Below are 12,470 nucleotides of genomic sequence, written 5' to 3'. Positions count from 1 at the left end.
ATTTCTTTTAAGTATCATGAGACCTCATGAAATAATTGGGAACCTGGCATGCTGAGGTGGCACTTCTGGACAATTCAAGATGAAAAGCTGAGATCTTTTCTCCAGGGCAGCATAGCATTTCCTTTTATCCAGTACTCAATGGAAGGAGAGTATGGCATATAGGAGAATTGTGATGTTATCATGTTGCCTGAGTCAGCGATGCATTCTTTTGTCTCTATTCTGATTTTAGGAGCATCAAGCCAATGATCGGAGGAGGAAATATCACAGAGATCACCTATTTCATCCTTTTGGGATTCTCAGATTTCCCCAGAATCATCGCAGTGCTCTTTGTCGTGTTCCTGGTGATATACATCTTGACCCTGACTTGGAACCTGTCGCTCCTCATCTTAATAAGAATGGACTCCCACCTCCACACCCCCATGTACTTCTTCCTCAGTAACCTGTCCTTCATGGACATCTGCTACGTGACCTCCACAGCCCCCAAGATGCTCTACGACTTCTTCCAGGAGCGGCAAATTATCACCTTTGTGGGTTGTGCTGTTCAGTACTTTGTATTCTCCACCATGGGGCTGAGTGAGTCTTGCCTCATGACTGCCATGGCTTATGACCGATATGCCGCCATCTGTAACCCTCTACTCTATCCGTCAGTCATGTCGCCCGCCCTCTGCGGTCGGATGGTGCTGGGATCCTACATGGCTGGACTCTCTGCTTCCATATCCCAATTGTGTTTCATGCTCCAGCTCCACTTCTGTGGGCCTAATGTCATCAACCACTTCTTCTGTGACCTGCCCCAGCTGTTAGTTCTATCCTGCACTGACACTTTTTTTGTGCAACTCTTGACTGCCATATTAACAACGATCTTTGGAATAATAAATGCCTTAGTTATCATGATATCCTATGTCTACATTGTCATCTCCATCATGAAGATCACTTCATCAAGTGGCAGGTCCAAAGCTTTCAACACCTGTGCCTCCCATCTGACAGCAGTGAGCCTCTTCTATACCTCAAGTATCTTTGTCTATTTAAGTTCCAGCACTGGTGGTTCCTCCAGTTTTGACAGATTTGCATCAGTCTTCTATACGGTGGTGATTCCCATGTTGAATCCTTTGATTTATAGTCTGAGGAACAAAGAAATCAAAGATGCCTGGAAAAGGTTGCAGAAGAAGAGAGGGTGTTGCTGAGGTCACAGATTGAGATTCCTGACAGATTTGTCTTGTTAGAGTGACCTTCCTTAACCCTCAATAATATTTATATCAATGGACTCCAACAAAGTTCATTCTGCCTTTGACAAAGAAGACTTAATTTGACCCAGATAATATGCCAAAATGGACCAACAACTGAATCAAAGTACACAAACACTGTATCTTTAAGTCCTAGAGACCCATCGTTTTTATCCTCCATGTGGGGTGGCCTCATCATTCATTAATCTATTAACAATTATTCATGAAACATCAAGGTTTAGAGCCTGTTGTTTTTTTTCTATTTCTGAGATGGAAGCCTGTCCCATCTTGGGCTTCTGACCCTGAAGGAGACACACCTGACAGAGGCCCCAGGAGTGCGTAAACCTTGTCCCCCAAATATTCTGACGCAGCACAATCCAGACGTGGTAGTCATTGATGTCCATTCTGTGTTTCTGGCTGGAGTGAGAATGAACACACAGAGAGGGTGTGTCTTTGGACAGAAACAAGGTATACAATTGGCCTACTTGTGCCTTCCCGGAAGACTAGTGCGATAGAGCTAATGTTTGAGTAATACCTCTTTCAGTGCTTTTTATCTGATAAGTTACTGATCACATTCTAGTTCCACAGTTGTAGTCTAAATAGGAGGACATGATTTGAACAATAAAGAGAGGTGGAGTGAAGTGTGTGGCTCCTTCAGGGCAGTTAACTTATGATTTTGATGATGTAACATTTTGCATCTAACGTCTAGTGGGAATTTATGACAGGGATGATATTCAAAATCCATGTCACAGTAGCGATTTCTGATATTATGGAAGTCAAGCCTCTCTTCCCCTGCCTCAGTAAGTCTGGAAAATTTACCCCTGGTTGACACAGCTAGTGGGATCATACTGTCAAAATAATTCCTGCTATTTCAAGTGTTTGAATATATTTGATGTGATGAAAATTGTATGAGAATTCATGGCAATAATAAAGTCACCAAATATTCAATGTTGCAGAATAAGAGCCAATATGGGAAAAGCAATATACATTCCTTTCTATTGTCTGTGTTCAACATGTCATGTCCTGGAAATTTATGGCTGTATGCAGGCAATATAATCACCAAGATGGAATGGCTAGAAGTACTTTAATGCTGATATTTTCCTGGAAACTTCAAACCTCAAGGGGCATAAAAGGAAATAGTTTGTGGGATAAGCAGGATTATCAACTCTAGCCAACTTTTGTCTTCAGAAGCAAGATGTAAATTTATGGTCCCATGGTCTGGTTAAAAAGAAGAACAAGGTGTTTTCCTGACTGTTGAGTTTCCAGATCTCCCAGACTTTAACAAACTAATTGGATTGTACCATTAATTTATATTTTATCCTTAGAGAGCCATTGGATGCTGTTTTAGGGTGTCAATGCCAATGGTCCCATGAATTATCCTACTTAATTAACAACTGTAAGTGAAGAAGTATTTGAAGCCCTTGTACAATTTTCCATTAGTTCACACATGAATATGACTGAGAGAAGGGGATCTGCTGAATTTTTACAAGAGTATAACTAGGGGTACCCCATGCCAAAGAAATAGTGCAATATAAATAAAGGATATGTGCCCACTTCACCCCCATCCAAACATAGGTACATTTTCTTAAGCATTGCTCTTTAAAAATGTGTAAGAGTGTATGCAAAATCTGTTTCTAATAGTCTATGAAGTCTTCAGTAGAAGAGAGACATCTGCTACATGTTGACAATACAGTGTTGATTATAATCACTATGATGTGCATTAGATATCCAGAACTTATTCATCCTCTAATTTCAAGTCTCTGCCCTCTAAATTCACCTCTTCAATTCCCCTGCTCCTATCAAAGTTGAATATTTTTCTGTTCTTCATATGTGCCTTGTCTTCATTATCGAATCATCTGTTGATGAACACTTAGGTTGTTTCCATATTTTGGCTCTGTGATTAATGTGGCAATAAATATGGAAGTACGTATCTTTTTGATATCCTATTTTTATTTACCCTGGATATATACCCTGGATATTTACCCTGGATATATACCCCTGGGTGGATCATATGGTAGGTCTGTTCTTAATTCTGAGGAATCTCCATAATGTTTTCTGTAGCAGCGGAGCCCGTTGGTGTATCCCCGCCCACGGTGTCCAAGCGTTGTCTTATCGCCACATCCTTACCAACACCGTGCTCTCCTTTTTCTTATGCTTGCCATTCTGGCAGTTGTGAGGTGATGTATCATTGTGGTGTTAATTCACATTTCCCTGATGATTAGTGATCTGAATACAAAGAGAACCAAACTGAGCATATCACAAATACAATGTCAAAAAGTAAAGACAAGGAGATAATCTTAAAAGCTGCAAGAGAAAAGCAACTTGTTACATACAAGAGAACTTCCTTAAGGCTGTCAGCAGCTTTTTCACTAGAATGTTTCAGCCCAAAGGCAGTGGCACTATATACTCAAAGTGCTGAAAGAAAAACTTGCCAACCAACAGTGGTCTAGCTGGATAAGTTGTCCTTCAGGACTGAAGGAACGATAGGTAGTTTTTCAGAAAAACGAATCTGAAGATTTTACGCTAGATTGACTTTATAACAAATGTTAACGGGACTTTTTCAAGCAGAAACAAAAGGTCACTAATTAACAATGCAAAACATATAAAAATATAAATCTCTCTGGTAAGAGTCAATAATGTTGAATTCTGAATATGCTAGAGTAGCCATGCTGGTATGTCACTTATAAATCTGGTGTGAAGATTAAAACTCAGAAGAGGTAAACATAACTAACACTCCAATAATTTGTTAATGGATATACAAGATAAAATAATGTAAATGATTACATCAGAAAAGTAAAATGTGAGAGAGAAAGGTAAAAATTGTTCTGACATGCATTTGAATATTAAGTTGTTTTCATGTTAAAATAGACTGTTTTAGGATAAAATCTTTAATGTAAGCCTCATTACAAAGCCAAAGTATAGTAAATTCACAAAAGATAAAGAGAAATGAATCTAAGCATACCACTGCACAAAATCAGCAAATTATAAAGAAAGCAGAAGAAGAAGAAAGAAAGGAATTACAAAACAGTCAGGAAAAAAATGGCAATAGTAAATTCACATCTTTCAATAATAATTTAAATATAAATACTAAATTCTCTGATCAAACACAATGAGTGGCTAATGGATATGAAAGTTGAGCCCAGCTATATGTACCTACAAGAGACTCACTCCAGCTTTAAGAACTGAAAGAAATTGAAATAGATTGAAAGTGAAGGGATGGAAAAAGTAATTCCATGTAAGTAAAAACCAAAATAGAGCAGGGTTAAGCTATACTTATCTCAGAAAAAATTAAACTTTAAGACAAAAAGAAGTATAAGAGGCAAAGAAAGTCATTATACAATGATAAAAGGATCAGTCCCACAAAAGGATATAGCATTTGTAAGTATAGATAAACTCAGCATAGAACATGTAAATATACAAATAAAATATTGACAGACTTGAAGGAAGAAGCAGATAGCATTACAATAATAGTAAGGAAATTCAATATCCCACTTTTTTTAATATTAAAATATGGTATTTTATTAATTTGAAGAAGCTCCAAATTTCAGAAAAGTAGAGAGAATAATAAACTATAAACCTTTAAATTTTTTTTGAAAAATAATGTATTTCATATATATAAAAAGGCATTAAAAGAATATTAAGAGCATCACTATGTCCATTTCTTGGTTCAATCTTACAAACAGTTGAAGGCACCTTCCTGACCCCATTCCCCTCTGTTTTGCTTCTGCCAAAACACTATTGTCCTGAATTTCATGTCTATCATTCTCAGGTAAGTCTTTTTTTTTTCAAAAACAATTTTAGGAATCTTTACTTAAAAACAACCTTATCTTAAAATGGAGTAACTTTGGTTTTATGAGCAGCAAGCAAAGTACAGAAGCAAAAATGCATTACAGGAGCATTAAGTTCTACATTAGGTCACAGCGTCTAATCTGAAATCACACCCTAATATCATTTTTCAGGGTATCTGGGAAATAGTTATTTCCCAGGATGTCTGAACCATAGCGACTCTATTTTGACTTTTAATTGTAAAAAAAAAACAACAATTTTTTTTAATAGCCAAAGCAGATTTTACCATTAATGACGTCAGTGTTTTTCTAGGTATGAGAAGATGCAAGAATTGGAACTCATAAAACCTTTTTCTGAAAAGATCTAACTATCTGAAGGACTGTTCTGCCGTTTTTTTTTTTTTTTCAGAGCACAGAGTGCCTCATTCCTGATTTTCACCCTGAACTTCTTTCAGGGGGTGTTGAAGGTCAGCAGCTTGCAATGGTCATGATGTAATCTTTGTAGAGGCAGCTGGCAAGTACCAACTTCCAGTCAGCAGGGTCCCTTCATAGCCACATATCTGACCATGTGACACCATTTCATGGCCATTGTGTCCCGTGGTGCTGGGAAGGCTCATTCCCAGGTCTAGGGAAGTGATGGGCCACTCAGTGTGCTAAAATTGGACCAGGCCTTGCAAGTAGCAAAAGTCTCTGGACCACTGTCTTACTAGCCTCCTGGTCCAGGAAAATATTTCCTCTTGTTGCTTTTTCCCATACCCAGAGTCACATTATTACAATTATTGATCTCATATGGAACTGTCAGTTCAGCATTATATCACAGGCTCAGTGAAACAAGTGACATAGAAAATAATATAGCCATAGCTAGCAGTTATTAGTCAAATAAGAATTATAAGTCAAGAACTTTCATTAGATAAAGCCTGGTATACCCCAAGTCACCTGACTTCATTCGTTAAATGATTATAGTCTGGTGTTAATCTCTTGGTTGTACATCATGGAGCATCCGACCTTTATCTGAAGATTGGTTACTGAGATAAGCCTTAGAAACTAACCTAGAGTGTCCTTTTTAATAACTTAATTAAATCTTTTAGCAGTATCACGTAACAAGAAACTGTCTCAGCAGTGAGTCTTAGTAAACACTAGACATTAACAAAACTAGAAACTTAATTTAACAATTTACAAAACTTAATATTCCGTGATTTTTCATTATGGAGGCCCTGTAGCCAGGGAGGCTTTAACCCATCAAATAAAAAATGAGGTTTGCCAGGGAGCTGGGAAAAGCTAAGCAGCCATCTTGGATTTCCCATAGCCCTGACTTTGATTTCCAGCTATTGATTTTAATTTTCCAATTTAGAAGCAGACTATTGCCATGGTTTAAGGACATTAGGATGGCACAAGTCTAGCAGAGTTTTTGTATAAGCAGAATGAGCTTTTACATGTCTACAAACCCGACAATTGGATTAATTTCTAAAACTGGCATAGGATCAGGCCTATGGTAGAAAAGCATTTGATTTATATGCAGAGGGCTAAGAAGTCAAGAAAACATTATAAATGATCATACGAATCAGGTCCAGCATCTTGGGCAAACTGTCTGCCTCTGATGTCGTTGTCTTCTCATCCTGGTGTAGTGTAGTTTCTTCTGCGGTGGTGTGCACCTGTAGTCCTAGCTACTCGGGAGGCTGAGGCTGGAGGATCGCTTGAGCTCAGGAGTTCTGGGCTGCAGTGCGCTATGCCCATTGGGTGTCCGCACTAAGTTCGGCATCAATATGGTGACCTCCCGGGAGCGGGGGACTACCAAGTTGCCTAAGGAAGGGTGAACCGGCCCAGGTTGGAATATCCCACTTTTAACAAACAGACAAAACATCAGTAATGAAACATTGGAATTAAGCTGCACATTAAAACAGAGATGTTTAAGTGACACAGAACATATGCACAAAGGAAGTGAAACACACTCCCTTTACAAGTGCATATAAAGCAGACTCTAAGGTAGAGCATATGTTAGGCCACAAAACAAGTCTCAAGAACTATAAGAAGATTGAAATGATATCTCACATCTTTTCCAGACACAAATGTGTGACATTAGAAATTAAGTACAGGAAGAACACTGGAAAATTTGCAAATCTGAGGAGGTTAAACAACATGCTACTGAACATCATGGGTCATGGAAGAAATCAAATTCAAAATTTTTTAAAATTTGGGACATCCTTGGTGGTCCAGTGGTTAAGAATCTGCCTTGCAATGCAGGGACATGAGTTTGATGCTGCAGAACAACTAATCCTGCACACTCCAATGACTGAGCCCATACACCACAGCTAGAGAGTCCGTGCAGTGCAATGAAAGATCCCCCATGCTTCAGATAAAACCCCATGCAGCCAAATAAATAAATAAATGAATATTTTAAAAAATGCTTTGAGACAAAGGAAGTAGAAATACAACATGTCATTTATGAAATGAAGCAAAATCAGGTTTAAGAGGGAAATTCATAGCAATGAATGACTGTATAAATAAAGAAGGTCTTCCAAAGTGACCGTATCAATTTACATTTCCACCAACAGTGCAAAAACATTCCTTTTCTCCACACTCTCTCCAACACTTATTGTTTGAAAACATTTTGATGATGGCCTTTCTTACCAGTGTGAAGTGATATCTCATTGTAGTTTTGATTTGCCTTTCTCAAAATGCCAGCAAATATGAAAAACTCAGCAGTGGCCACAGGACTGGAAAAGGTCAGTTTTCATTCCAATCCCAAAGAAGGGCAATGCCAAAGAATGTTCAAACTACTGCACAATTGCACTCATTTCACATGCTAGCAAGGTCATGCTCAAAATCCTTCAAGCTAGGGTTCAATACTGCATGAACTGAGAACTTTCAGATGTACAAGCTGGATTTAGAAAGGGCAGAGGAACCAGAGATCAAATTGCAAACACCCATTGAATCATAGAAAAAGAAAAGGAACTCCAGAAAAACATCTATTCTGCTTCATTGACTGTGCTAAAGGCTTTGACTGTGTGGATCATAACAACCTGCGGAAAATTCTTAAAGAGATGAGAATATCAGACCACCTAATTTGTGTCCTGAGAACCTGTGTGCATGTCAAGAAGCAACAGTTAGAACCAGGCATGAAACAACAGACTGGTTCAAAATTGAAGCAGGAGTATGTCAAGGCTGTATATTGTCAGTTCAGTTCAGTTCAGTCGCTCAGTCGTGTCCGACTCTCTGCTACCCCATGAATCACAGCACGCCAGGCATCCCTGTCCATCACCAACTCCCGGAGTTCACTCAAACTCATGTGCATAGAGTCGGTGATGCCATCCAGCCATCTCATTCTCGGTCGTCCCCTTCTCCTCCCCGCCCCCAACCCTTCCCAGCATCAGAGTCTTTTCCAGTGAGTCAACTCGTCTCATGAGGTGGCCAAAGTATTGCAGTTTCAGCTTTAGCATCAGTCCTTCCAATGAACATCCAGGATTGATCTCTAGAATGGACTGGTTGGATCTCCTTGCAGTCCAAGGGACTCTCAAGAGTCTTCTCCAACACCACAGTTCAAAAGCATCAATTCTTCGGTGATCAGCTTTCTTCACAGTCCAACTCTCACATCCATACATGACCACGGGAAAAACCATTGCCTTGACTAGACGGACCTTTGTTGGCAAAGTAATGTCTCTGCTTTTTAATATACTATCAAGGTTGGTCATAACTTTCCTTCCAAGGAGTAAGCGTCTTTTAATTTCATGGCTGCAATCAGCATCCGCAGTGATTTTGGAGCCCCCCAAAATAAAGTCTGACACTGTTTCCACTGTTTTTCCATCTAGTTCCCATGAAGTGATGGGACCAGATGCCATGATCTTTGTTTTCTGAATGTTGAGCTTCAAGCCAACCTTTTCACTCTCCTCCCTCACTTTCGTCAAGAGGGTTTTGAGTTCCTCTTCACTTTCTGCCATAAGGGTAGTGTCATCTGCATATCTGAGGTTATTGATATTTCTCCCAGCAATCTTGATTCCAGCTTGTGCTTCTTCCAGCCCAGCGTTCCTCATTATGTACTCTGCATATAAGTTAAATAAGCAAGGTGACAATATACAGCCTTGACATATTCCTTTTCCTATTTGGAACCAGTCTGTTGTTCCATGTACAGTTCTAAGTTTTGCTTCCTGACCTGCATACAGGTTTCTCAAGAGGCAGGTCAGGTGGTCTGGGATTCCCATCTCTTTCAGAATGTTCCACAGCTTATTGTGATCCACATAGTCAAAGGCTTTGGCATAGTCAATGAAGCAGAAATAGATGTTTTTCTGGAACTCTCTTGCTTTCTCCATGATCCAGCGGATGTTGGCAATTTGATCTCTGGTGCCTCTGCCTTTTCTAAAACCTGCTTGAACATCTGGGAGTTCACAGTTCACATATTGCTGAAGCCTGGCTTGGAGAATTTTGAGCATGACTTTACTAGCGTGTGAGATGAGTGCAATTGTGCGGTAGTTTGAGCATTCTTTGGCATTGCCTTTCTTTGGGATTGGAATGAAGACTGACCTTTTCCAGTCCTGAGGCCACTGCTGAGTTTTCCAAATTTGCTGGCATATTGAGTGCAGCACTTTCACAGCGTCATCTTTCAAGGTTTGAAATAGCTCAACTGGAATTCCATCACTTCCACTAGCTTTGTTCGTAGTGATGCTTTCTAAGGCCCACTTGACTTCACATTCCAAGATGTCTGGCTCTAGGTCAGTGAGAGACGCAGGCCCTGTCAGCGCAGATGCGGGAGACGCCGGCTACGGCGGCGCAACCGACCATGCAAAGAGGCATGGCCGTGAGGAGCTACCCCATGCCTGAGGCCAGGGCCGGCAGCCGAGAGGAACTGCCCCACGTCCAATAGGCGGTGGCTGCGTGGGCGCAAGAGGGCCGAGAGGAGCTACTCCACGTTCAAGGTCAGGAGGGGCGGCCTTGAGGAGATACCCCTAGTCCAAGGTAAGCTGAAGCGGCTGCGCTTTCTTGGAGCAGCTGTGAAGAGATATCCCACGCCCAAGGTAAGAGAAACCCAAAAGAGATGGTAGGTATTGCGAGGGGACATCAGAGGGCAGACACACTGAAATCATAATCACAGGAAACTAGTCGATCTGATCACATGGACCACAGCTAAGTGTGGTCCACTGGAGAAGGGAATGGCAAACCACTTCAGTATACTTGCCTTGAGAACCCCATGAACAGTATCAAAGGGCAAAATGATAGGATACTGAATGAGGAATTCCCCAGGTCGGTAGGTGCCCAGTATGCTACTGGAGATCAGTGGAGAAATAACTCTAGAAGGAATGAAGGGATGGAGCAAAAGCAAAACCTATACCCAGTTGTGGATGTGGCCGGTGATAGAAACAAGGTCTGGTGCTGTAAAGAGCAATATTGCATAGGAACCTGGAATGTTAGGTCCATGAATCAAGGCAAATTGGAAGTGGTCAAACAGGAGATGGCAAGAGTGAACATAGACATTCTAGGAATCAGTGAATTAAAATGGACTGGAATGGGTGAATTTAACTCAGATGACCATTATATCTACTACTGTGGGCAGGAATCCCTTAGAAGACATGGAGTAGCCATCATGGTCAACAAAAGGGTCCGAAATGCAGTACTTGGATGCAATCTTAAAAATGACAGAATGATTTCTGTTCGTTTCCAAGGCAAACCATTCAATATTACAGTAATCCAGGCCTATGCTCCAACCAGTAACACTGAAGAAGCTGAAGTTGAACAGTTCTATGAAGACCTACAAGACCTTATAGAACTAACACCCAAAAAACATGTCCTTTTCATTATAGGGGACTGGAATGCAAAAGTAGGAAGTCAAGAAACACCTGGAGTAACAGGCAAATTTGGCCTTGGAGCACGGAATGAAGCAGGGCAAAGGCTAATAGAGTTTTGTCAAGAGAATGCACTGGTCATAGCAAACACCCTCTTCCAACAACACAAGAGAAGACTCTACACATGGACATCACCAGATGGTCAACACCGAAATCAGATTGATTATATTCTTTGCAGCCAAAGATGGAGAAGCTGTATACAATTAGCAAAAACAAAACCAGGAGCTGACTGTGGCTCAGATCATGAACTCCTTATTGCCAAATTCAGACTTAAATTGAAGAAAGTAGGGAAAACCACTAGACCATTCAGATATGACCTAAATCAAATCCCTTATGATTATACAGTTGAAGTGAGAAATAGATTTAAGGGACTAGATCTGATAGAGTGCCTGATGAACTCTGGACGGAGGTTCGTGACATTGTACAGGAGACAGGGACCAAGACCATCCCCATGGAAAAGAAATGTAAAAAAGCAAAATGGCTGTCTGAGGAGGCCTTACAGATAGCTGTGAAAAGAGAAGCGAAAAGCAAAGGAGAAAAGGAAAGATATAAGCATCTGAATGCAGAGTTCCAAAGAATAGCAAGGAGAGATAAGAAAGCCTTCCTCAGTAATCAATGCAAAGAAATAGAGGAAAACAACAGAAAAGGAAAAACAAGAGATTTCTTCAAGAAAATTAGAGATTCCAAGGGAACATTTCATGCAAAGATGGGCTCGATAAAGGACAGAAATTGTATGGACCTAACAGAAGTAGAAGATATTAAGAAGAGGTGGCAAGAATACACAGAAGAACTGTAGAAAAAAGATCTTCAGGACCAAGATAGTCACGATAACATATATTGTCACCCTGCTTATTTAATTTATATGCAGAGGACATCACATGAAATGCCAGACTGGATGAAACACAAGCTGGAATCAAGATCGCCTCATGTTTTAAAATCTGTCTTAACAATCTTTTCAGTCTAAATGGTTAAATCATTGGTTTTTATTACAAGGGTATATAACTACTAAGAAACTGAAAGTGAAATTTGCTCAGTGGTGTCCGACTCTTTGTGACCCCATGGACTATACAGTACATGGAATTCTCCAGGCCAGAATACTGGAGTGGGTGGCCGTTCCGTTCTCCAGGGGATCTTTACATCCCAGGGATCAAGCCCAGGTCTCCCAAATTACAAGCAGATTCTTTATCAGCTGAGCTACAAGGGAAGCCCAAGAATCCAGGAGTGGGTAGCCTATCCCTTCTCCAGCATATCTTCCCAACCCAGGAACTGAACTGGGGTCTCCTGCCTTCCAGATGGAATCTTTACCAACTGAGCTCTCAGGGAAGCCAGAAGTGTCAGTGAGTAGTAGTAGTGTTAGTCGCTCAGCCGTGTCCTACTCTTTGAGACCCCATGGATTGCAGCCCACCAAGCTCCTCTGTCCATGGGATTCTCCAGGCAAGAATACTGGAGTGGATTGCCATTCTTTTCTCCAGACGATCTTCCTGACCTAGGGATTGAACCTGGGTCTCCTGCATTGCAGACAGATTCTTTACCATCTGAGCTTTACCATCCCTGACCCAGGCAACCTGGGTCTCTATTATCAAGAGTTAAATCACATAATTAATTCATTACCCACCCAACTCTTTCTCCCTAGA

The 12,470-nt window shown here is 40.6% G+C and overlaps 1 protein-coding gene across 1 annotated transcript; it reads left to right on the top strand.

The window, feature by feature from the left end:
- Window positions 1-239: 239 nt before the first annotated feature.
- On the top strand, window positions 240-1,181 carry LOC129554190 (olfactory receptor 5AN1-like). Its single transcript, XM_055422800.2, has one exon. The coding sequence runs from the start codon at window positions 243-245 to the stop codon at window positions 1,179-1,181; it is 939 nt and encodes a 312-aa protein (XP_055278775.1). The 5' UTR covers window positions 240-242.
- The last annotated feature ends 11,289 nt before the right edge of the window (window positions 1,182-12,470 follow it).

Source organism: Moschus berezovskii, chromosome 14, assembly GCF_049115385.1.
Source record: "Moschus berezovskii isolate FMDL1 chromosome 14, NW_MosBer_1.0, whole genome shotgun sequence".
In the NCBI taxonomy this organism is placed as follows: domain Eukaryota; kingdom Metazoa; phylum Chordata; class Mammalia; order Artiodactyla; family Moschidae; genus Moschus; species Moschus berezovskii.
The sequence above is the reverse complement of the archived record's forward strand: the minus strand, read 5'-3'. Positions and strand labels throughout refer to the sequence as shown.